Here is a 26,521-nt window from a genome sequence, read left to right as displayed (position 1 = left end):
GCTCTTAAACTCTGGTGTTGTGCTATGAAATGTGCAGAGAAAAGTCCCAGTGTTTAGTCTGTTCTAGGGACCTTCTAATTACACACAATTTTGACATGTTTTCCAAGCTCAGGAGAAAGCACTGAAAGCAACTAAAACCTGACTTGTCACTTGAAGTTGACAAGCTGCCGTGTGCAGTATAAGTCGTCGTCGTGTAGCCTTTGCCTCCTCTAGGCCGATGGACCCCCTCGGCGAGTTTTTGAGCGTTGTATCGCCCGCCAGTACATAATAGGCGCGTACTTCAGGCAGCCAGGGGCCATATTTTACTAAATGCCTGATTTGCTAGTCCGGATTTAGGAGCTGGCTAATTTCCTAGGAATGCAATGAATGAATATATACGCAATTCAAGAAGCGGGCCTGGAGCACTTTTCACATCTGTATGGTGAAGGAGTGTCGGCCAGGATTCGGTATGGGTGGGCTCAAGGGTTTCATTGAGTAAGAGCTTGCCTGGACACGCTGCCAGGCACCGAACCGCGGGTGGCTCCTTTAAGTGGCTCCTTGCTGAGGGTTTCCGGATGCGAAAACGCCCGCCCTCCGGGGTCCCCGCCGCTGCGCGGCGTGATGGGGGCGGCTTCTGGGTGGAGCTGCGCCGCGGGTGCGTGCCCAGCTGCTGCGCATGCGCACTGCCGGCGGCCCCGCCCGGGGTTGAGAGCCATGGTGCTCTCCGAGCTGGCGGCGCGCCTCAACTGCGAGGAGTACAAGAACTGGGTAAAGGCGGGTCACTGCCTGCTGCTGCTACGCGGCGGCCTGCAGGGCTTCGTCGGCCGTGAGGTGCTCTCCTTCCACCATGGCCTGCTCGCTGCAGCCCCGGGTCTGGGGCCCCGCGCCTCCTGCGGCGGCGGCTCTTGGTGCAGCCCGCGCGCTCGCCAGGTGAGCCCCGCCCCGCCCCGCCCCACCCCGGAGGGATGCGTTCCTCTCCCCCAGCTACCCCTCATCTCCGCGCCCTGTAGTTTCAGCCTCAGTGTCAGGTGTGTGCCGAGTGGAAACGCGAGATTTTGCGACATCACGTCTACAGAAACGGAGACGTGTACTGGGGAAACTGCCGGCCGGGCCGCTGGCCAGTGGACGCTTGGGAGGTAGCCAAGGTAAGCGCACCTGCAGCCCGGAAGGCAGGTGCAAGAGGCGGGTGGGTCGTCCAGGGCCTCAGGGCGGAGAGCTGTCTCACAGCTACTGGGGCCGAGAAGTTGGTGTCCAGGGTCTGGTGTTCAGGCAGAGATGGATATGTGGAGGCTTCTACCTGTCTGCTTCGTGCAGACATTTGAGCTTGCTGCCCCTGCTTGGAAACTATGAGAAAGATTTCGCTAAGAGATGCCGGTAGCAGGATGTAGAGTAGGCTGAAACCTGGCGTTGAGGCTCACACCTGGAATCCCAGCACTCAGCCCACTGAAGCTAGAGAATTGCTGCAAATTCGAGGCCAGCCTGGGCTGCAATGTGAAATTCTGTCTCAGGAACAAAATAAATAAATAAAACATGCATCATGAGCTGGGACATGGAGAAACTGAAGGACTCAGGAACCAAAGGGACACCATGACAGGTTTCAGAGTCACCAGTAGGCCTAAGTTTCTGTTTTCCCGGCAAGGTTTCTGTTTCCCAGCAAGGCTTAAATAAGGATTTAACAGTTGCTGAAAAAAGATCACAAACTGCTTATGCCATACATTTCTACAGCCATTAGTTGCTTAAGTTCCTTAAACACACATAGCCAATCACAATAAAGGTTACCTAATCTGCTTGAAATTGTCCCAGCCCCCTGTCCACCAGCTTTGCCCCCCCCCCAGCATCTTAAGCCTATCAGAAAAATACAAGTGCAGTTACTACTTAAATCTACCAATCATGTAACCATTCCCCTGCTTCTTTGTTCAAATTCCTATTAAAAAACCCTGCTGCTCAGGGCTCTTGTATGGATCCCCTGGGTTGGTGAAGTCAAGAGTCCGAGCTTAAGCCCGAAATAAAGCTCCTTGCCTTTGCATACGTGTTTGGTTCTCCTTGGTGGTCACTGGGGACGCCGAGAACTGGGCATTACAGAACCGTGTAAGATGTATTGGACACTAGGCTCACTGAGGGGCCCATTTGAGCTGTGGGGTATCATGAGGACAGCAGAGGAAGCCACGGGGAGTTAGGACTAAAATGAAAAGGACCACAAGTGCCCAACTAAGGGATAAATCTTCCAGGAGGTAGGAATGTGGTCAGGGTCTTGGCAGTGTGACTTAGGAGCTGGGATGATTGGAAAACTTTTTGACTGCTTGACACTTGCCAGAAGCCCACTTGTGGTGGAGAGAAACAGTCAGAAATGGTTTCCTGACCCAAAGCAACTTTGAGAGTCAGTGTACGTGCCACTAAGTAGCAGGCAAAGGGCTAGCAGATGATAAGTGCAGTGTCTGGAAAGGAAAAGATATGAGGCCCAGCCAAGCTGCTGATGGCACATTGGGCCTGCCCCTGTCTGACTCCCTTGCTCTCTTTCCCTACCCTCTCTCACACTTCTTGAGACAGGGTCTCACTTTGTAGCTCAGGCTGGCCTTGGCCTCCTGATGCTCCTGCCTCTACCTCCCAGCTGTCTCTGATCTCCAACTTCAAAATTAAGTTAGACATCTTTTATGGTCCCCAGACTTGGCTGGTATCATTCAGTAAGGCCACTACACTTACTTTTTGGCCATTATTTCATGGAGTTGATGGATTTCACTTTGTTTTAGCCAAGGTTACTGTCCTACTTCCCTCTGTGTCGCTTCGTGTTGCCCCATCCCTTGCCACCTGGATGTCTTCAACTGTCTCCATTTCTCCTTCACAATTTATTCCCATCACCATACTAATAAGCCTCGCTATCTCAGTTTATTTAATTTTTCAAAACCTGAAGGATAAAACAGAGTTAGTGTCTACTCCTAAGTGTACACCCAAGAGAAGTGAAAGTATTATTATATCCAGGACTTAGGGTGTAGGTAGAATACCTGCTTAGCATGCCTGAAGCCCTAACTTTCATCCCCAACACTGCCAGAAAACACCCAAATCTGAAAGTATACGACTATATAAAACATGTATAACATGTTAATGGCATCACTGTTAATACTAGCCAAAAGGCAGAAGCAACTCATGTCTGTCAGATGGTGAGTAGATGAGCAGAGTCCATACAGTGGAATAATAATTTGCTATGAAAGGGAGTAAAATCCTGATATATGTCACAACTTGGATGATCTTCAAATCGTTTTGCTAACTAAAAGGAGCCACTCCGAATATGGTATGATTCCATTTTTATGAAATGTCCGTAATTGGCAGATGTCTAGAGGCAGAAGTAGATTACTGGTTGCTAGGGTCTGAGGAGATAGGGGTGTGGCAGATGATGAATATGGGGCTTATTTTGGCAGGGTAATGAGAATATTCTAAAGTTACCTGTGGTGGTAGTTGCATAACTTTGAAAAGGTACTGAAAAGCACATTTCACAGAGGTACAAAATATCCCAATAAAGCTATTTTTGAACAATTTTATTTATTTGTGAGAGTGAGAAAGAAAGAGGCAGAGAGAGAGATAGAGAATTGGTGCACCAGGGCCTCCAGCCGCTGCAAAGGAACTCCAGACACATGTGCCCCCTTGTGCACCTGGCTAATGTGGGTCCTGGGGAATCAAGCCTCAAACCAGGGTCCTTATGCTTCACAGGCAAGCGCTTAACCACTAAGCCATCTCTCCATCCCCAGATATCTATCTATCTCTCCCTCTCCCTCTCCCTCTCCCTCTCCCTCTCCCTCTCCCTCTCCCTCTCCCTCTCCCTCTCCCTCTCCCTCTCCCTCTCCCTCTCCCTCTCCCTCTCCCTCTCCCTCTCCCTCTCCCTCTCCCTCTCCCTCTCCCTCTCCCTCTCCCTCTCCCTCTCCCTCTCCCTCTCCCTCTCCCTCTCCCTCTCCCTCTCCCTCTCCCTCTCCCTCTCCCTCTCCCTCTCCCTCTCCCTCTCCCTCTCCCTCTCCCTCTCCCTCTCCCTCTCCCTCTCCCTCTCCCTCTCCCTCTCCCTCTCCCTCTCCCTCTCCCTCTCCCTCTCCCTCTCCCTCTCCCTCTCCCTCTCCCTCTCCCTCTCCCTCTCCCTCTCCCTCTCCCTCTCCCTCTCCCTCTCCCTCTCCCTCTCCCTCTCCCTCTCCCTCTCCCTCTCCCTCTCCCTCTCCCTCTCCCTCCCTCCCTCTCCCTCCCTCCCTCTCCCTCCCTCCCTCTCTCTCCCTCCCTCCCCCGCCCCCCCCCCCTCTCTCTCTCGAAAACTATTTGTAAGGAGAGGGAAAATGACAGTATGAATGCACCAGGGCCTCTAGCCACCACAAATGAACTCCAGGTATATGCACCACTGTGTGCATGTGGCTTTACATGGGTACTGGGGAATTGAACCTGGGTTATTAGGCATTTCAAGCAAGTGTCTTAACTGCTGACCAATTTCTGCAGCCCCCAGATGTCTTTTTTAAATTTTTTAATATTTTATTTATTTATTGGGGGGGAGGAGGAAGGGAAGGAGGAAGGGGCAGGCCAGGGCCCCAGCCACTACAAACAAACTTCACATGTATGTGCCACCTTGTGCATCTGGCTTACGTGGATACTCAGGAATCAAACCTGGTTCCTTAGCACAAGCAAGTGCCTTAAGCCACCTCTCCAATTCAGATGTCATTTTTTTTAAATAGATTTTCATCTTGATTCTTTTTAAATATTTATTTATTTATTAGAGATAGAGGAAGAGGCAGATAGAGAATGGGTGTGCCAGGGCCTCCAGCCACTGCAAACTCCAGTGCATTTGGCATATGTGGATACTGGGAAATTGAACCCGAGTCTTTAGGGTTTGCAGGCAAATACCTTAACCACTAAGCCATCTCTCTAGCCCTCAGATGTCTTTTATTTAGAGTTCTGATCAAGACTAATTTTTTTTTTTAAGGTAGGGTTTCATTCTCGCTCAGGCTGACCTGGAATTCACTATGTTGTCTCAGGGTGGCCTTGAATTCACAGGATCTTCCTGCCTTTGCCTCCCAAGTGCTAGGATTAAAGGCATGCGCCACCATGCCTGGAATGTACTCTTGAGACTCCTAGCCTGGTAAAGTTGCATATCCTGATGTAAATTTGCAAATATAACAGGAAAGAGGTATGCTTAAGTCTTCTGTCACAGCATTTTTGTAGTTCATGTGGGGGGGGGTTGTTTGTTTGTTTTTTATTTTGTGAGGTAGGGTCTCACTCTAGCCCAGGCTAACCTGGAATTCACTATGTAGTCTCAGGCTGGCCTCAAACTCACAGTGATCCTCCTACCTCTGCCTCCTGAGTGTTGGGATTAAAGACGTGCGCCATCACACCTGGCTCTTTTAGTTCATGTTATAAGCTCCTGCTAAAGGCAGGGTGTGCTGCAAGCCTTCTGCTCATCTGGTATGTCATTCCTAGGGTTTACTCAGTAGCTTCTGCCCAGGGCCTACTGACCTTGCACCAATGACATCATCATTGCTAATCCTCATGGCCTGTTTATTACCATGTGCCAAGCAGTGTGATAGTGCCCTACCATATTCACTTATTTCCTTTTCATGCAGTCAGTCCTTCAAGGTAGATGAGGTCACTTCACTTATCCCCTATTTACTAATAAGGAAGCCCAGGATAAGGTACTTGACTAAGGCCACACAGCTCGCTATGGCCCAGCTGTCATGTGAACCTAGGTCTGTCACATAACAGGTTTTAAATGTTGCCACATTGAACATGATCAAGTTGCTTAGAAGGTAGTCACTTGGGACTAACCATTTTTTTAAAATCTTCTTTAGCAATGTAGTCACTGAAATTTCAACAAAGAAAAGAAAACAAAGCATAGCTTTTACTTTTATGCCTTTAAGACAGGATTGAAAACCAGTTAAGTCAGCTATATGATAACACTTCAGAGGGATAGTGTAACCCCACAATTATTGCCCTTGCTGAGGGTCAGTTGTGACTGTTTCCCTGAGTGTGTACACCCTAGCGGGGCACCATAAGCTCACCTGCAACAGGTGCCTCTGTCTGCAGTGGCTGAAGCAGAGAATCAGGTGTCCTGCTCCATTGCTCTTCCACCCTTTATTTTTTTACGTTTTCTTTAATTTTTTTTGTATTCATTTTTATTGATTTACTTGGGAGCACCAGCCAGAGAAAGAGGCAGATAGAGAGAGAGAGAGAATGGGCGCCCCAGGGCCTCTAGCCACTGCAAACGAACTCCAGATGCTTGCGCCCCCTTGTGCATCTGGCTAACGTGGGTCCTGGGGAATTGAGCCTCGAACCGGGGTCTATAGGCTTCACAGGCAAGCCCTTAACTGCTAAGCCATCTCTCCAGCCCATCTTCCACCCTTCTTATTTGAGCCATGCCCAGCTGTTTATGTGGGTCCTGAGGATCAAAGTCAAGCAGTCACTCAGGCCTGCTCAGGACCTCATGCCTGCATGGGAAGCACTCTAAACAGCTGAGACACCTCTGCAGCTCCCTACGTGCATTTTCTTTTTTTTTTTTAATATTTTATTTTATTTTATTTATTTATTTGAGAGAGACAGACACAGAGAGAAAGACAGGTAGAGGGAGAGAGAGAGAATGGGCGCGCCAGGGCTTCCAGCCTCTGCAAACGAACTCCAGACGCGTGCGCCCCCTTGTGCATCTGGCTAACGTGGGACCTGGGGAACCGAGCCTCGAACCGGGGTCCTTAGGCTTCACAGGCAGGCGCTTAACCGCTAAGCCATCTCTCCAGCCCCCTACGTGCATTTTCAACTCATGAGGCGTTAGCTTAAAACTTCAGTGGTAAGAGAACATCAGTCATCATTTGGGAAATGGGGAAATGGCTTTGTCTCTCCAGCTGTCATTGTTGGAGGACATTTAGGTGCCCCTGGTTGCTCTCTACTACAGGCTTTCATGCCCAGAGGAGTGGCAGACAAACGAGGACCCGAGGACTGTGACGCGGTTGCTCTTTTAAGTCTCATCAATTCCTGTGATCACTTCGTGGTCGATCGAAAGAAAGTCACAGAGGTAAGAACTGTGATATTGAAACCATACACTGAGTCATTTGGGTCAGTGCTGTGATGCAGGCAGAGCACAAGAGCACCCAAAACAATAGTGTGCAAAAAAGCTTAGAACTTGGTCCAGAGGTATCACTAAGCAGATTCTGGTGCACCTGCTGAGATGTGTAAGAACCCTAGTGTGAATGCAGTGAAAACCCTCACAGTTCTTCCAAATTAAAGATTTCTTTGCATTTTTTTTTTGAGGTGGGGTCTCCTCTAGCCCAGGTTGACCTGGAATTCACTAGGCAGTTTCAGGGTGGCCTTGAACTCACGGCAATCCTACCTCTGCCTCCCAAGTGCTGGGATTAAAGGCATGCGCCACCATGCCCAACTCTCAAATTAAAGTTTTCTGACAAGTTGTTATGCCATTTGCCACTGAAGAAGCTGGAGCTCAGATTTTTTTTCCTGCCAGACAGAAACAGTTGTTTTCTATATTAAAATATATATTTATATGGGGTGGGAGAGATGGCTTAGCTGGTAAGGCATTTGCCTGTAAAGCCAAAGGACCTGGGTTCGATTCCCCAGGACCCATGTAAACCAGCTGCACAAGGTGGCACATGCGTCTGGAATTTGTTTGCAGTGGCTAGAGGCCACTGGTGCACCCATTCTCTCTCTCTGTTTCTCTGCCACTTTCTCTCTCTCAATAAGTAAAATAAAAAATACTTTTAAGAAATACAGGGTATTTTTTTTCACAGTAGGGTCTTACTCTAACCCTGGCTGATCTGAAACTCACACTGTAGTCCCAGGCTGGCATCAAACTCACAGCAATGTGCCTACCTATCCTTCCCGATTCCTGGGATTAAAGGCATGCACTAATACAAGGCATTTTTTTCAGTGGAAAAATGCTTGTATAATATGCACAAGGCTCTGGGTTCAGTCCTTAGCACTGCAAACAAAACAAAATATGACTGTCCTTCAATAAATAGTTGTAAGATCAAATTACATAGAACTGAATAAACTGTGAACACTAATATATAACATTGCCAGACTCGATCACTGTACTTGTCACAGTTCCTCTGGAAGATTTAGATTTTCACTAGCTCACCACAGAACAACTCTTGCACATTTATTCCTCTGAGGGTCATTGAAATGAGTATATAGCAACCCTGGATTATTTATAATATATAGCAAAAATTCTATATATTATGTGAGTGTGGCAGCAGCTGAAGAGTAAAAATCCTTTGTAGGGGTGGAGAGATGGCTCAGCGGTTAAGGTATTTGACTGCAAAGCCTAATAACCCAACTTCCATTCTCCAGTACCCACTAAAGCCAGATGCACAAAGTGGCGCATACGTTTTTAGTTTGTTTGCAGAGGCTGGAGGCCCTGGCATGCCCATTCTCATTCACTCATATTCATATTCATTCTCTCCCTCCCTTCCTCCCTCCTCCTCTCTCTCTCTCTCTCTCTCCCTCCCTTCCTCCCCCCCCCCTCTCTCGGCATGGTGGCACACACCTTTCATCCTAGCACTTGGGAAGCAGAGGTAGGATCAATGTGTGTTTGAGGCCAGCCTGAGACTACATAGTGAATTCAGGTTAGCCTGGGCTAGAGCCAGATATTACCTCAAAAAATGGGGGGATGGGGATTGGAATGATGGCTTAGTGATTAAAATACTTGCCCATGAAGAGGACCCGGGTTTAATCCCCCAGTACCCACATAAGCCAGATTCAAATAGTTGTGCATACTGCTGGGAGTTTGCAGTGGCTAGAGGCCCTGGCACACCCATTCTCTCCCCTCCCTCCCCCCTTCTCAGATAAATAAAAATAAAATATATTTTTTAATATTTTATTTTTATTTATTTGACAGAGAAAGAGGGAGAGAGAGAATGGGTGCGCCAGGGCCTCTGGCCACTGCAAACAACCTCCAGGCACATGCACCCCCTTGTGCATCTGGCTAATGTGGGTCCTGGGATTTCGAACCTGGGTCCTTTGGCTTTGAAGGCAAACACCTTAACTGCTAAGCCATCCCTCCAACCCCAAAATAAATTATTTAAATAAAAAGAATCCATTGTGGGCTGGTGGGATGGCTTAGTGGTTAAGCGCTTGCCTGTGAAGCCTAAGGACCCCAGTTCGAGGCTCGGTTCCCCAGGTCCCACGTTAGCCAGATGCACAGGGGGACGCACACGTCTGGAGTTTGTTTGCAGAGGCTGGAAGCCCTGGCGCGCCTATTCTCTGTCTCTCCCTCTATCTGTCTTTCTCTCTGTGTCTGTTGCTCTCAAATAAATAAATAAAGAAGCCATGCTCTGTGCCATACATCTTAAAAAAAAAAAAAAAAGAATCCATTGTGACTTCACAGAGATGAAGACTTGTCAAGGCTGACCTCTTTGATATCTTTTAGCCAAGAATAGAGGAAATTATGGGAATTATATATTAATATGCAATAGCATCATTTTTTTCTTAAAAATCTAAGCCAAAGTTTATTTTTCAGCATGGTTTCCACATCAGAAAACTAATTTGACACAGCTTCCTGGCACTACACAATATTTATTTAAAAGCTTTTTGCATTGTCTGATTCAGAGCCAGTATGTGTGCTCTTTGGCAGGTGGTTCTAAGAGATTTGGGAAATGTAAAATACTCAGCCAGAAACAAGATTTGCAAGGCCAAAGATAGTTGTAGGCATATTTGTATCTCGTTTTTCCCCTTTTGAGAAAAGGTTTCATTGTGTGTGTGCATGCGTGCACGCATACACATGTGCCTTTATGCATGCATGCCAGGCTGGTCTTGAACTCAGCTGGACTTGAACTCCTGATCTGCATCAGCGTGCCAAATGCTGGGATTACAGATGCACGCCATTATGCCAGCCTGGCTTATTTGTATTTCTTACCCTGATTAATTTATTATTCATATGGCAGTGGGTTGAATGTTTCTTCATCACTTGACAGTATTCAAATGGCTAAAATCACATCTGGCTTACATCCTGTTTTATTTGTCCTGCCTGGTTCTCAAAACAATTTTTAGAGGCCTTGGAAGATGATCTGAGTTTGGATCCCCAGCACCACGTAAAAGCTGACTGTGGCAGTGTGCACTTATATTCCCAGTTCCAAGGAAGCGAGGGCAGTAGGATTCCCCTAGGACTTGCTGGCTAGCTAGTCTAGCTGAATCAATGAGCACTGGATTTGGTGAGAAACATTGTTGTCTAAAAAAGATATAAAACAATGGAGGAAGACAACCAACATTGACCTCTGGCCTTAACATGCACACCAGCCACATGTGCATACAGACATACCCCCCGACACACACAATTTAATTTGTGATTAAAATCTGAATTTCCAGCTTGTCTTGACAAAAAACAAACGTGCCTGGTGACATGAGTCTCATAGAGCTCTCATGGCAACAAGCCACAAGTTGAATAGCAACTGCTCTTCTTTACCTCCCTACTGTCACATATAGCCAGCTTGACTCAGGTTGTACACGTGACCCTGCAAGGCATTTTCGTTTGTGACCCAGCAGGGACTTCATTCTTTGAAACGTGCTCTCTGGACAGGATGAAATTAAACATTGATCTAACTTGGGGCCAGGATGGCTACATTGTCTTCCATGCCCATATGAATACATACTAGATCAGGTAGGAGCCCCAACAATGGTCCAACCCTTCTCATCTGGAGACCACACTTGGTGATTTTGTAATTAACAAAACCTGTCTGTGATTTTTTTTTCCCCCCTCTGGACCCACAAGCTCCAAAGTAGGTTTACCCTACTGACTTTGAAGTCTTTTGTCTCTTTGTCTTTCTGTAGGTGATTAAGTGTCGTAATGAGATAATGCATTCTTCAGAGATGAAAATATCATCTGCTTGGCTTCGAGATTTTCAGGTGAAGATCCAAAATTTCCTAAATGAATTCAAGAATATCCCAGAGATCGTGGCAGTATACTCCAGAATAGAGCAGGTAAAATAATAAATAAATAACAAAACAACTTAATTTACTTACTTATTTACTGATATATTTATTATTTAAAAATAGACTAGTGATGGACTGGAGAGGTGGCTCTGCAGTTAAGTGCACTTTCTGCTCAAGCATGAGGCTCTGTGGGGGCCTGAGACTGCAGATCCCATATAAACAGCTGGGCATGGTCAAACAAGCCAGTAACCCCAGTCTCACAGAGTCACTGGAGCCCCACAAAGTCTGGAATCAGAAGATTTCCATCTCAAAAGAAAGACTGGGTGGAAGAGTGATAAAGCAAGCTGAATACCTGGTGTTCAGCTCTGCACCATAGGCAAGCATCCCCACTGCAGGTGATTGTACAGGGTGTCACACACGCACCCATGCCAAACTCAGTACATTGCTGTTATATATAAAAATAATTTTTAAAAAGGATTAGCTGGCTGGCTGGCTTGGAATGTATTGTATAAACATGACAGTCCTTCTACCTCTGCTTCCTGAGTACTGGAATTACAGGCATGAGCCAGCACACCCATCTCAAATCATATTTAGCAGTTCTGACATATATAACTAAAGATTCAAAAACTACCACAGTCACTCGTTCAGAATTTTATATTTGGCCAGGTATGGTGCTGTGTGTAATCTCAGCACTTCGGAGGCTGGAGCAGGAGGAGTTTTGAGATTGCAAGGCCAGCCTGGAATACATAGTAAGTTCCAGAGCAGCCTGAGCTACATGGTGAGATGGGTGTGGGTGTGGGCATAAAAAATTCAGTGTTCCATTTCAACCAGTGTGGTCCTCACAAATCTAGATGAGCACATCACCAGCCTTCATTTTATTTTATCATGGCTTTTTTTCTAGTGCTAAAGAAGAAATATAAGTCCTTATACATGCTAGGCCAGGTAAATCCTCCACCACTGAGCTATAGTCCCAGCTCAAACTGAATTTTGTAATCTGCATAAAGGAAAGAATGCTGATATAAAATCTGGAATTACACTGAGCTGAGAAGCTTTTCTGTAATAGTGTGTTGTTAAAATAGATCAAGTTAATGGTGTATCCAGTGGGATTTCTGTTCTATTAAGGCAATTCAATGGTCATGGGTGTGTCGTAGTTATAGAATTCTTGCCTAGTGCATGGTAGGTCCTGAATCCCATCCTCAGCACTACAAATAATAAAAGCAATACATCCATATACACATACATACATACACGTGCACACACACTTATATATATTTAATTGTTTGAGGTAGGGTCTTGCTGTAGCCCAGGCTGACCTGGAATTCACTATGTAGTCTCAGAGTGGCCTTACACTCACAGCAATCCTTCTACCCCTGCCTCTTGAGTGCTGGGATTAAATGCATGTGCCACCCTGCCCTGGAGAGAGAAAGAGAGAGAGAGAATGGGTGTTCCAGGGCCTCTAGCTACTGCAAAGGAACTCCAGACACATGTGCCACCTTGTGCATCTGGCTTTGTATGGGTACTGGGTAAGTGAACCTGGGTCCTTAGGCTTTGCAGGCAAGTGCCTTAAATGCTAAGCCATCTCTTCAGCCCCCACCAAATTTATGTTTCTTTTTTTTTAATTTTTTTTTGTTCATTTTTATTTATTTATTTGAGAGCAACAGACAGAGAAAGAGGCAGAGAGAGAGAGAGAATGGGCGCACCAGGGCCTCCAGCCACTGTAAATGAACTCCAGATGCGTGCGCCCTCTTGTGCATCTGGCTAACGTGGGTCCTTGGGAATCGAGCCTCGAACCGGGGTCCTTAGGCTTCACAGGCAAGTGCTTAATCGCTAAGCCATCTCTTCAGGCCAAATTTATGTTTCTTGAAATCATTGGTGCATATATTTGTGTGATAATCCCACAGCTGCTGACATCTGACTGGGCTGTTCACATCCCTGAAGGAGATGAGCGAGATGGATGTGAATGTGAAATAGGAAGTTACTTGAGTGCAAGCCAAGTCAATGAAATTGAAATGGGATTACTAAAGGAGAAACTACAAGAGATGTATCTTCAAGCAGCAGAAGAGGAGGTTTTACCTGAAGAGGTAAAATAAAGTTTTGCATCTAAAACAAGAAGGAATCATTTGGACACAGTGCCAGTTAGGTTTCTGATTTATAAGCCAAGGGATTTGCAGAAGTAAACATGCTTTTACCATAGGTTGACAGTATGTTTTTTTGTTTGTTTTTTTTGTTTGTTTTTTTAAATAGGCATTAGCAATCTCCATGTTGCTTGCTAAGGAAAAAGCTCCAAAGTAATAACTGGGTTTTGATAGGACCTTTCCAGTTATCACCTCCCCTTTCTGCATCGATTAAATTTACAAATAAAGACTTTTATGTAATTTTATTTATTTATTTGAGAGAGGTAGAATGGGTATGTCAGGGCCTCCAGCTGCTACAAATGAACTCTAGACACATGTGCCACCTTATACATCTGACCTATATGAGTCCTGGGGAATTGAATCTGGGTCTTTTGGCTTTGCAGGTAAGTGCCTTAATGGCTAATCCATCTTTCCAGCAATGATATTAAGGTGTTTTTTTTTTTTTTGGTTTTGATTTTCAAGGTAGGGTCTCACTCTAGTTCAGGCTGACCTGGAATTCACTATGTAGTCTCAGTGTAGCCTCGAACTCAGGGCGATCCTCCTACCTGTGCATCCTGAGTGCTAGGATTAAAGGTGTGCACCACCACACCCGGCTAAATTGTCTTAACTTAACTATGCCCAGCACTTTGTTTGATAGTATGTTTTAACAGATATTTTCACTTGGCAAACATTTGTGGACCTAATGTGTTCTAAAGTGGAATAATGGAGTAAGGGCTACAACTGTCACAGCCAAGAAGCTTGGGGTTTCTCTGCCAGTCAGGGTGATCACCAAAAACAGAATGTACTATTGAGTTGGAACTCAGAGATTCAGTAAGAGATCATAAGTTTGGCAGGAGAGAAAAGATACTTTAAAAAAAAAACTTTATTTATTTGTGTGTGTGCAAGCTAGAGGGGAAGGGAGCAGGTAGAGAGAATGGATATGCCTGGGCCTCTAGCTACTGCAGACACAGAACTCCAGACACACGTGCCACCTTATGCATCTGGCTTACGTGGGTACTGGGGACACAAACCTGGGGGCCTTAGGCTTCTCAGTTGAGCATCTTAACCACTGCTGCAGTCAGGTTCGCATTGCTGGCAGAAAACACCCTACCAAGAGCAGCTTGTGGGAAAAAGAGGTTTATTTTTTGGCTTATAGGCTCTAGGGGAAGCTCCACAATGGCAGGGGAAAATGATGGCATGAGCAGAAGGTGGACATCAGCCCCTGACCAACATCAGGTGGACAATAACAATAGGAGTGTGTGCCAAACACTGGCAAGGGGAAACTGGCTATAACACCCATATGCCCACCCCCAACAATATGCTTCCTCCAGCAGGCATTAATTCCCAAATCTCCATCAGCTGGGAACCTAGCATTCGGAACACCTAAGTTTATGGGGACACCTGAGTTAAACCACCATAACCACTAAGCCATCTCTCCAGTATGAGAAAGGATGCTTTTGACCAGAGGGACCAGCACTTGAAATAGCATAAAAGGCTAGTTTAGGCCTGGTCAGTGATGAGGCAAGCACAGGTGGTAGGGTCCAAAAACCATACATTGGAAGGTGTTCGGCGCCACACTAAGGAGTTTGGCCTTATTTAAGCAGTGGGGAGCCAACCCTGGTTTTTAAGCAACAGCAGAGTAAGGTGTAGCTTATAGCAGCTAGAGGTTGGTCAGGTAGCCCAATACTAGGCAGAAGGCTCTTCTGGTCAGGAAGGAGCCAGATCCTGGTGGTTTTTCTCACCAAAGGTGCCAGGTCTTAGTGGCCAGGTACATTACTTGGGGTTTGGCGTGAGGCTAGGAGAAAGAGTAGGAGTAGCAGATTATCAAGGTTCTGGTTTAGGACCTGAGGGCTAGTGGCGGTCTGAGTCTTGATAGGGACAGGAGGTATCAGCCCTCTGTTACGTGCAAGGTCGGAGTAGCTAACAGGCATAGAATAATATTATAGGAACATTTCACATTCAAGGGCTGCCAGGCATGGTGGCGCCCAACTTTAATCCCAGCACTCAGGAGACAGAGGTAGGTGGATTGCTGTGAGTTTGAGGTCACCCTGAGAGTACATAATGAATTCCGGGTCAGCCTCAGCTAAAGTGCAACCCTACCTCAAAAAAAAAAAAAAAGAAAAGAAAGTAGATTCAAGGGCTGGCTGGGTTTTCATTCTATATCACCAAATGATCTGAGACACATCCTTTTACCCTCCCATTTCTCCTTGTGTAAGGAAGTGGCTTTGCTGGTTAACTCATTAAACATGGGGAAGTATCTATGTAAAACAAAATGTGTCTTTCATGAGTTACACCATGCTCCTTCCTGGAAAATATGCCTGTTTAATTGTTTTAACTTTGATCGAATGCTTTAGTCAAACATAGTGAGCTCTGTTAGCCAAAGGACCAAATCCTACTGTAGTTAGAATGTGCCCTTCATGTTTTTTTAAAAAATATTTTGTTTATTTGAGAGGTGGGGAGGAGAAGCAGGCAGGCAGGCAGGCAGGCAGAGAGAGAGAGAGAGAAGGAGAATGGGTGCACCTGTGCCTCTAGCCATTGCATACAAACTCCAGATGCATTTACCCCCCCCCTCTCTGTGTGTGTGTGGGGGGGGGGGGCTTTATGTGGTACTGGGGAATCGAACCCAAGTCCATGGGCTTTGCAGGCAAGTACATAAACCACTGCACCATCTCTCCTGCCCCTCTATGTTATTTATTTATTTATATTATTAAGTAGAAACTTTGGACATATATATTGGTACCATCATTTCCCTCCACCCTGCCCCCACTCCACTGAGAGCCCTCCTTAGTGGGACTGCTGGTGTGCCATGTTTTTTAAGAATATTTTTACTTATTTGCAAGCAGAGACAGAGGAAGAATGGGTATGCCAGGACATAGTGCCACTGCAAATGAACTCCAAATGCATGTGCCACTTTGTACATCTAGCTTTACCTGGGTACTGGAGAATAGAACTCTTGTCCTTAGGCTTTGCAGGCAAGCACTTTAACTGCTGACCTCTCTCTCCAGCCCCCATATTTTTAATCCTTTTACTAGAGAGGGGACGGGGAAATTGGCACACCAGGGCCTTCAGCCACTGCAAACAAACTCCAGATGCATGTGCCACCTTGTGCATGTGGCTTACATGAGCCCTGGGGAATTGAACCTGGGTCCTTTGGATTTGTAGGCAAGACCCTTAACCACTAAGCCATCTCACCACCATCCCCCCATGTTTTGTTTTTCTTTGAGGTAGAGTCTCACTCTAGTCCAGGCTGACCTGGAATTCACTATGTAGTCTCAGGGTGGCCTCTGAACTCATGGGGATCCTCCTACGTCTGCCTCCTGAGTGCAGGGATTAAAGGCATGTGCCACCATGCCCTGCTCCCCCATGTTTTTGTAATGGTGATTTAGAATGATAATGCGCAGCACCTGGCTGTATTTTTTGTTTGTTTGGTTTTGTTTTTCAAGGTTAGGGTCTTACTCCAGCTCATACTGACCTGGAATTCACTCTGTAGTCTCAGGGTGGCCTCAAACTCTCTGTGATCCTCCTACCTCTGTCTCCTGAGTGCTGGGATTAAAGGTGTGTGCCACCATGCCCGACCAGTATTTTAAATTCCATTACAGCCAGCCTCAGTTTTCTTGCTGCTGTTGCTGTTGCTTAGAAGTGGGATTGAGCAAGAAAAGGCAATGTGGGGAGCAAGCTCATTGCCCCTGAATTATCAGTGACTTGTCCTTCTCTCTTGAAGTTCTCTCATTTGTATAACAAAGAATACAGTAGTCATTTGAGTGGCAGCCAGTTCAAGCTGTGAGTTTTGTTACTGATTGCTAGAAAAGAACTTAGCAACCGTCTTCCCATTGCCTCTGTTATCCAGATGAGACCAGGGTCCCTCTTTCTGGTCCTGTGGCTTCTACTTGCTGTGCAGCAGATCTTCTACCACTGACACACTGGCAACTGCATATCCAACTCTCATTATCTGTTTAGTCAGGAAATAGGGTAATTGGCTTGTCCTGGATCACAAAGTCTCTACATAGAGATAAGATCCTATTTTTCATGCTTTCTGTCTAAGAAACTATGGCATATTTCTCATTTCAGGTGGTAAGGTGGGCAGGGAAGGTATGCAATACAGAGGGCTCAAAAACAAGCTAACAGTGTGGCTTAAATGACTGGAAGTGTCAAGTTACTCAGCATCCTTTACCTTCGCAAGCATTAGTAAACCTAACTTTCAAGAAATTGAACTTTTGTTAGGTGGATGTAGGAAGGAAAGAATATATCAGACACAATGCTAAATGCTTTTAATAGATTATTTCTAGTCCCCCCAAAAAAAACTCATAGTTGATATTAATATCATCATCAATGTGCATTCACAGAAGTAGGCCCAGAACCATCCTGCCCAAAGTCACAAAGCTGAGCATAATGTTCAATCCTGTAGGACTACATTCTGTAATTTTCTACAAGTGTTAGCTTGACATCTCTACTTCCTGTTGTTCTGTACATCAAAATGCACAAGCTTTCTTTTTTAATGTTTTTATTTATTTTCAGAGGGCAGGGAATGAGCACAGCAGGCCCATTGCTACTGCAAACAAATTCCAGACACATGTGCCATCTTGTGCATCTGGCTTTACCTGGGTACTGGGGAATTGAGCTCAGGCCATCCGGTTTTGCAAGCAAGTGCCTTTAACCTCTGAGCCATCTCTCTAGCCTCTCCCCATTTTTTTTGGTTTGTCTCTCTTGAGACAATGTCTCATGTTGCCCAGGATGGCATCAAACACATTATGTAGCCAAGGATGACCTTGAACTTGTGATACTCCAATATCTTGTACCTTCCAAGTGCTGGAATTACAAGGAATTTTTTAATTTTCCTATTTATTTATTTATTTGCACAGAGAAAGAGAGAGAGAATGTGCCAGGGCCTCTAGCTTCTGCAAAGGAATGCTAGATGCATGGGTCACTTTTGCATCTGGCTTTATGTGCGTACTGGGGAATTGATCCCAGGTCATTAGGCTTTGCAGACAAGTGCCTTAATGGCTGAGCTATCTCTCCAGCCTCCATTATTGCAAATTTTTAATGAATTAATTTTTCAGTGCTGAGGATGGAGCCCAAGGCTTTGTGTATGCCACATCCTGTCCTAGTACTTTTTTTCTTCTTTTTGGGTGGGTTATTTTAAAACAATATCTCACTCTTTAGCTCAGGCATTGATTTCTTGAGACAGGATCATACTTTTTAGCCCAGGCTGGCCTACAACTCATAGTGAAACTCTTGCTTCAGCCACCCAAGTTCTGGGTTTGCATGTGTGTACCATCATGCATGGCTGAGGATGCCTTGTTTTATATAATTTATTTTGGTTTTGATTTGCAAACTTAACTTATCTAGGGACAGATGCCGATAGTCAAGATTTCTGTCTGATGGTGGACTCCTGAGCCAGAGCCAATGCTCAGATATTCTAGGGGAGGATTTTATGTAGGGAACCTAATGCCTTGCACATGTTAAGCATGCTCTCTACCACTGAACTACATTTCCTAGACTCAGGAGCCAGTATTTTGTTTTTAAAAAAGCTATTAAGGTCTAAAGAGATGGCTCAGTGGTTAAGGCACTTGCCTGCAAAGCCTAAGGACCGCAGTTTGATTCCCCAGTACCATGTAAAGCCAGATGCACAACGTAGCACATGTGTTCAGAGTTCGTTTGCAGTGGATAGAAGCCCTGGCACACCATTTTATTTATTTTTTTATTTTAGTTTAGTTTTTGAGGTAGGGATTCACTGTTGCCTCGGCTAACCTGGAATTCACTATTTAATCTCAGAGTGGCCTCCAACTCATGGCAATTTTCCTACCTCAGACTCCTGAGTGCTGGGATTGAAGGCATGCACCACCATGCCCAGTTTGGCATGCCCATTCTTTTTTTAAAAAATATTTTATTTTTATTTATTTATTTGACAGAGACAGAAGGAGAGAGAGAGAGGGAGAGGGAGAGGGAGAGGGAGAGAGAGAGAGAGAGAGAGAGAGAGAGAGAGAGAGAGAGAGAGAGAGAGAGAATGGGCATGCTGGGGCCTCCAGCCACTGCAAATGAATTCCACACGCATGTGCCCCCTTGTGCATCTGGCTAACGTGGGTCCTGGGAAATCAAAACTGGGTCCTTTGGTTTTGTAGGCAAACACCTTAACCACTAAGCCATCCCTCCAGCCCCACACCTATTCTTTATCTGCCTCATTCTCTCTCTCTCTCTCAAATAATAAATAGATTTACAAATTTACTTATTTGCACGTCAGAGCCTCTAGCACTTTTTTTTTTTTTGTATCTTACTTACTTGGGCAAGCAAGTACCTTTAACTGCTGTGAGCCGTCTTCCCACTCCTTCCCAGGAGCCAATCTTAAAGCTAAGTTTTTCTTTTGAATTGCAAGTATGCTATAAAACTTATATTGAGCTGTGCTTTGTATGGTTTCTTCTTTCAGATCTCAAATCGACTGGAAGGGGTGAAGGAGTTCCTGAGAAACAATAAAGACCTTAAAAATGGTCTTACAGAAGATGTGCAGAAGCTAGACAGCCTCCATCAAAAACTGATTTCAAAGGACACTGGGATACAGACACCTGAAAGGAAGGCCTGAGGTGAGATTAGGCATAGGATGTTAAAGAAGGACACAGTAGCCTTGCCTCTGATGCCTGCTCTCTTATGTGGGGCCATGCTATACACGCATAAACCTCACCTGCTTGCCCTGTTCCCTTACTGTGTCACAGGAAGGACACTGAGCCTGGTGCCTTTCTCTAATTGATGAGTCTCACATCTGTGAGGCAGCAACTCCCTGGCAGCTTATTAGCCAAATATAACTGGAGGCACTTGTCTGTCTTTAGGTGAATCAACACATAGTCAAACACATAGTCAAAAAGTGTTTTGCTCCCAAATGATGCCCAGCTTTTTTTTTTTTTTTTATGTTTTTAGAGGCAGGGTCTCATTCTAGCTCAGGTTGACCTGGAATTCACTATTGTAGTCTCAGAGTGGCCTCCAGTGCACGACAGTCATCCTACCTCTGCCTCCCAAGTGCTGGGATTAAAGGCGTGCATAGCCACGCCTGACTTTTTTTTTTTTTTTTTTTTTGAGGTGGAGTCTTGCTGTAGCTGAGACTGGCCTTAAAGTCACAATGATTCTCCTACCTCAGCCTCCCAAGTGCTTCGATTAAAGGCATGAAAGACCATATCCAACAAAGCCAGATTTTTTGTTTGTTTGATTGGTTTTGGTTTTTCAAGGTAGGATCTCACTCTACCTAGTTCAGGCTGACCTGGAATTCGCTATATAGTCTCAGAGTGGCCTTGAACTCTTGGAGATCCTCCTACCTCTGCCTCCTGAGCCATGGGATTAAAGGTATGCGCCACTACACCCAGCAAAGCCAGCTTTTATTATAGCATTAATAGCAATTAGCTAGTGTCCATAAGAAAACTGATTAACATAGTCACCATGTCATCAGTAGTTTACTTTCCCCTCCCCTCAAAGAAAATGAAAATATTCTCTTTCGTTTGAGGTTAACCTTTGACAAAAGTCAGGCATGTTCTGTGAAAGGTAGCTTGACTTCCAAATCAGGCGTCCTCTTCTGTACAAAAGGGAGAAGTTTTCAGAGTAATGCCTCCAAACAAAAATTTGTCTAGGGCTTTCCTTTTACTCTTCAGGAATATTTTTTTTTCATATTCTAAACTTTGGGTTGTGTAATAAATACCAATCAAAAATATTAGATACTGAGCTGTAGAGATGGCTCAGTGGTTAAGGGGCGTGCGGGCAAAGCCTAAGGACCCAGCTTCATTTCCCCAGTACCCACATAAAGCCAGATACCCAAGGTGGCACATACGTCTGGAGTTCATTTACAGTTGCTAGAGGCATCTCTCTCTCTCTCTCTCTCTCTCTCTCTCTCTGTCTGAAATAAATAAGAATTTAAAAAAATAGCTGGGCATGGTGGCACATAACTTTAAATCCCAGCACTCAGGAGGCAGAGATAGGAGGATTGCTGTGAGTTGGAGGCCAACCTAAGAGTGAATTTCAGGTCAGCCTGAGCTAGAGAAAGACTCTGCCTCGAAAACAAAACAAAACAGACAAAAAAAGAAAAAAAAAAAAAACTAGGGCAGGAGAGATGGCTTAGCGGTTAAGCTACTTGCTTGCAAAGTACCCAGATTCGATTCCCCAGGACTCACGTAAGCCAGATACATAGATGGCACACACATCTGAAGTTCGTTTGCAGTGGCTGGAGGCCCTGGCATGCCCATTCTCTCCCTTCCTCTCTCTCTCTCTCATTCTTACTCTCTCAAGTAAAAGAAAAAAAATGTTTTTAAAAAAATTAGATACTGCCAGGCATGGTTGTTGCAGTCCGGTTCACATTGCTGGTAGAAATCACCCAACCAAGAGCAGCTTCTGGGAAAAAAGAGTTTTATTTTGGCTTACAGGCTCGAGGGGAAGCTCCACGATGGCAGGGGAAAACGATGGCATGAGCAGAGGGTGGACATCACCCCCTGGCCAACATAAGATGGACCACAGCAACAGAAGGGTGTGCCAAACACTGGCATGGGGAAACTGGCTATAAAGCCCATAAGCCTGCCCCCCACAATACACTCCCTTCAGGAGGCATTAATTCCCAAATATCCATCAGCTGGGGAGCTAGCATTCAGAACACCTAAGTTTATGGGGGACATCTGAATCAAACCACCACAATGGTGATGCACACCCTTAATCCCAATCACTTGGGAGGCAGAGGTAGGAGGCCAGCCTGGGACTACAGAGTGAAATCCAAGTCAGCCTGAACTAGACTGAGACCCTGCCTTGCTATCAGTAGGAGCTTTTTGCTGATTCTAAGGTGAGTGTTTTCTGGTCTTGAACTATAGCTGCTTACATGGGGAAAGCTGTAGGCCAGGTCTGCAGGAGCACTTGCAGAGTGTAGTGCCCCCAGCCAGAGGAGTCCTATCCCTATCGTCTCTCCTGGAAATCTCACTTATGAAGATGCCCAAGGGGAGGCGGGCTGAGATGTAAATGTTGAGATAGGAACTCTTTTTTTATTTCTTCTTCTTTTTTGTTTTTTTTGAGATAGGGTCTCACTGTACCTCAGGCTGACCTGGAATTCACTATGTATTCTCAGGGTGGCCTCAAACTCATGGCAATCCTCCTACCTCTGCCTCCCGAGTGCTGGGATTAAAGGCGTGCACCACCACGCCCGGCCTTAGAAACTTTCTTTTCAGAAAAAGGCAAGAGAAAAAATTGTTTATACAACTGTATTTTTTTTTAATTTTATTGACAGCTTCCATAATTGTAAGCAATATCCCATGGTAATTCCCTCCCTCCCCCCCCCACTTTCCCCTTTGAACCTCCACTATCCATCATATCCCCTCCCCCCTCAGTCTCCCTCTTATGTTGATGTCATCATCTTTTCCTCCTCTTATGATGGTCTTGTGTAGGTAGGGTCAGGCACTGTGAGGTCATGGATATCCAGGCCATTTTGTGTCTGGAGGAGCACGATGTAAGGAGTCCTACCCTTCCTTTGGCTCTTACATTCTATCTATCACCTCTTCCACAATGGATCCTGAGCCTTGGAAGGTGTGATAGAGACAGTGCAGTGCTGAGCACTCCTTTGTCACTTCTTCTCAGCACCATGATGCCTTCTGAGTCATCTGAAAAAAGAAAGTGCTCTAACTAAAAAGTGAGAGTAGCATTAATATATGAGTATGAACATTAAGAGAAGTGCTTACTGGGCAGTTTGATGAGCATAGTATATTCATTTAGCCAGACACCAGCAGAGGTTACACCCCTAGGAGGGCTCATGACTATCCCTGTTGTAGGTTTTCAGTATCAGGGATGTATTCCCTCCCATGGATGGGCCTCCAGTCCAATTGAAGGGCAGTTGGTTTCTACCATGACAGACGTGCCACTATTGCACCTGTTGGCTCATTTGCCCTGCTGGCCAAATATGAGGCTTGCAGTGTCCACTGTTAAGTCTCTTCACTGGTGATTTCTCTCTCTCCCATTGAACTGCATGCAGAATGGCTTTTTCCAGCTTTCTGTCAGCTGGTCTGCATGGAGGAGATTATCAGCTCAGTTCCAGCAGGGTTTCTCAGTGGCCTTGCAGCCCAAGTATGTAGAGTCTTCAGCAAGAGGGTCTTACCATCTATTCTTGGTGGAAAATCGAGGGCCTCGGCAATGGCCTGTAATGTTTTGGGGGCATCAGGGACCTCCCTGGCCAACCACTCACTGGAAGGTATCCCATCCCTGGCACTGGAAATTTTCTACAGCTGCTTTTTGAGCCATTGTTACATGAGTACGGAAGTGATAATACTGCTGGGTTGACCAGCCTGAGGAAACAGGGCAAGGCAATTAGTTGCCAGGCTGGTCCATGGCAGGCTGGAGAACAGTGTCTTGACTGAACTGGCTGGGGAGGGCCCAAGCCACTGTCCCTTTAGAAAGGATTCTGGGGAAACAGTTGTCACCTTGTTGCACAGATGAAAAATGAACTCCAGCCAGGGAAGGTGGCTCATGCCTGTAATCCTAGCTACCCAGAAGACGTAAGTAGGAGGATCATGAGTTCAAAGCCAGCCAGGAAATCTTAGGAAGACCTTGTCTTAAAATAAAAATGCATAGTAAAGGAATAGGGATGTTGCTTTGTGGTAGAACACTGTCTACTCTGCATGAGGCCCTGGATTCAAGCTCCACTACTACCCCCTTCCAGAAAAACACAAGTAACCTCCATGGCACTGCCCACTGTTCTTGAGCATTCACATTCGCAGTGCTGAGTGCAGGGCCTCGCTCGTGAATAGTGATTTGACTAAAGGTTGATCTGTTAGCCCAAGAATATCCCTAAGTGTAAATGCTCCTTATACAACACGCTAAGCCTGGTCTTTCATTATAACAATTAGGAAGTCTCAGCATTTTTGTTACTGAAATTTGGCTACTTAAAAAGGTATTTTCTTTGAATAATTGTATTCATTACATCCATATTTTCTCTTCCTTTTATTCTGACTTTGCTCTATTTTCCCCTGAACTGTGCAAACCCTTTACTATTCATTGTGTACAGTGATCTGTGGAGTCTGAGTCCCTTTGTCCTCCCTCTATAGGCTCATTTCCTAGGTCACTGGTACTAAACTGGCTCAAGTCACCTCTGGACCTTCAGGGACAAAATGCTGTGGAAGAAATGCTCCATGCCAAGGCCACAGATGGATGTGCTCCTTCACCTGGTCAGCTGCCTGCCATGTACTCTGTAGAGACTGGGTGGAAGAACAGAGTATATTTGGTATATATTTTTACCTTAAAACTCAGATGAATGCAAATGTATCTGCAGTTTGCTGCTTTAATCTTTCCAGTTGCTGATTAGTCTTTCGTCTTTCTGTCTCCATTTCATAAAATTCCTTGAGAACATTTCAGTAGCAAAGTAAGAATTTTTATTCATCTTGAAACTCTTCCTAACTGAGAAACTTTAATGAAACATGTGCATTCTAGTGCGGGCGCAAAACATGGGATCAAATGGAATCCCCATTCAATAATGCCTGATGTTGCAGTTAACTTACTGTTGCTGGAATAAAGCACTCAAATAAAAGCAGCTCAGCAAAGGAGAGTGTTTTGGCTTAGAGGACCGAGTGGGAGCTCCACGATGACGGGAAAAAGCATGGCATGAAGAGAGACTGCACAGCTCCTCTGCCATGGCGGGTAGGAACAGCAGGAGAATGAGGCGTACCAACACTGGCAAGCTAGGGCTAATAAACTTCAAGGTTCCCCCCCACACTCAACACACCCCCTCCAGGAGGCTCCACCTCTCAAATTGCCATCAGCTGGGGCCAAACATTCAAAAAAAAAATCACATGAATTTATGGGGGATAGCTGATTCAAACCACCACACCTACCATGCTAAAGTAATATTTGTGTTTTATAACAACCGAGGACTTGAAGAAAGTTGTATATTTTTCCCATACCTGTTTGTTGTGTTATATATGTGAAAGGAATTGGGGCAATGGAGTAGGTAGAAGGAATTTGGCTTTTCTATTTTGTATGTTCTTTTTTTATATACAACAATTATATACTCATGTATGTTGAAAATTTATTAAAATTTTTAATTTCAAAAAGACAGTGAAAATTCAAATTGTGTCACATTGCCTGGATTTTGTTGTAGCCCTAGCTCCAGAAGCACTTAGGACTTCCAGTGGCCAGAGAGGAATCCTAGTAAGGGCGTTCCTTTATGTCTAGGCTTCTTGGTTACCATGTAGAGTGCCTTGTCTCTATCCTACCTCTCTTTCATACACAGCTCTGGTTCCTAGTTGTGAAAGAATTACGCAGGAAAAAAAAAATGACCGTTACAGTTGCAAAGATAAAACAGGTCTGTTGGGTGTGGTGGGATATACCTTCAATTCCAGTGTTTGGGAGGCAGAGGTAGGAGGATCTTTGAGTTTGAGGCCAGCCTTGGACTACAGAGTGAGTTACAGGGGCAGCCTGGGCTAAAGTGAGACTCTGCCTTGAAAAGAAAAAAAGGAAACAACAGCAGCAGGTCCTTCATTACCAAGGAATTCGGAGAATTCAAACTGTGACAGACTCAGCAAAAACATCTGAATTCTGAAGTCTGGAAAATAAGTAGGTCAATGACCAAAAGTTCTAGAAAATTAGCTCTGTCAAATCAGAACACATTACTGGCTTCCTAGCATAGGAGAGCTCTATAGAAAGCTTCAAATTGTCTCTGTCAGGAAGGATTATATTTGAAGGAATGGGAGTGTTGGTCTAATAAGTTGAAGGGTTGTCTTTTATTAAAGCATTACTGCATGGTTTAAATACCAATATCCAACAAAGAGCTAGACCTCCTACTTGGGTGGGCGTGTTACAGATTAGATGAGGCAAGTGCAGCACTGCCTTAAAATGGAGGTAGTGTAGTCTTAGATTCCTTCTCTAAGCATTTGACCTCTCAAGTTATAAAAGTACACTAATAGGAAAATATCAGTAGATACTCACTCCTGCCTTACCAGGTTAATTAGAAATCTAGGTCCTCTGAAATGTCTTTAATAGATTGTGGCCTTTTATTGAAATATATTCAAACTACAAAATACATACTTCAAGACACATAAAATATTAATTTCTATTCATATAATAGTGATGTGAAAAATTCTTTAATGAACAATATAATTCACTTCATAACTTTAAAAATATTTTAGTTATTTGCAAGCAGAAAGAAATTGAGAAAGAATGAGTGTGCCACACTTTGTGTAACTGGCTTTTTGTGGGTACTGGGGAATCAAACCTGGGTCATTAGGCATTTGCAGGCAAATGCCTTAACTTCTGAGCCAGCTCTCCAGCTCTCACTTCATGACTTTAAGAATTATTATTATTTTATTTCTACGATGGGTCTGGATTATCTAAAATATGAAGAATTACTGTTCTCTTTCAGAAACGTCTTTTTTAAAACTATTTTTTTAATTTGTTGAGAGAAAAAGAGGCAGATAGAGGGAGAATGGGTACGTCAGGGCCTTCAGCTGCTACAAACAAACTCCAGATGCATGTGCCACCTTGTGCATCTGGCTTACGTGGGTCCTGGGGAATCGAACATGGGTCCTTTGGCTTTGCAGGCAAATGCC

General features: G+C 45.0%; 1 protein-coding gene across 2 annotated transcripts; it reads left to right on the top strand.

The window, feature by feature from the left end:
- Nucleotides 1–690: 690 nt before the first annotated feature.
- On the top strand, nt 691–25,027 carry CXHXorf38 (chromosome X CXorf38 homolog). 2 transcript variants are annotated; one of them, XM_045139995.1, is made up of 7 exons: nt 691–909; nt 990–1,124; nt 6,881–7,000; nt 10,765–10,914; nt 12,768–12,947; nt 19,402–19,555; nt 24,026–25,027. In XM_045139995.1, the coding sequence occupies exons 1-6, from the start codon at nt 694–696 to the stop codon at nt 19,552–19,554; spliced, it is 954 nt and encodes a 317-aa protein (XP_044995930.1). In that variant the 5' UTR covers nt 691–693; the 3' UTR covers nt 19,555; nt 24,026–25,027. The 2 variants fall into 2 exon arrangements, with proteins under 2 accessions (XP_044995930.1, XP_044995931.1); XM_045139996.1 differs by having other exon boundaries at nt 23,986–25,027.
- Nucleotides 25,028–26,521: the final 1,494 nt, after the last annotated feature.

The sequence above is a fragment of the Jaculus jaculus genome, chromosome X (genome assembly GCF_020740685.1).
Source record: "Jaculus jaculus isolate mJacJac1 chromosome X, mJacJac1.mat.Y.cur, whole genome shotgun sequence".
Classification (NCBI taxonomy): domain Eukaryota; kingdom Metazoa; phylum Chordata; class Mammalia; order Rodentia; family Dipodidae; genus Jaculus; species Jaculus jaculus.
This window is presented reverse-complemented; position numbering and strand designations above follow the sequence as displayed.

Bases quoted from the DNA above. Each gene is read 5' to 3' on its own strand.
- CXHXorf38 (XM_045139995.1), top strand. From the start codon at position 694: ATGGTGCTCTCCGAGCTGGCGGCGCGCCTCAACTGCGAGGAGTACAAG. The intron at 1,125-6,880 runs GTAAGCGCACCT...TCTCTACTACAG, and splicing joins ACGCTTGGGAGGTAGCCAAG to GCTTTCATGCCCAGAGGAGT. The intron at 7,001-10,764 runs GTAAGAACTGTG...GTCTTTCTGTAG, and splicing joins ATCGAAAGAAAGTCACAGAG to GTGATTAAGTGTCGTAATGA.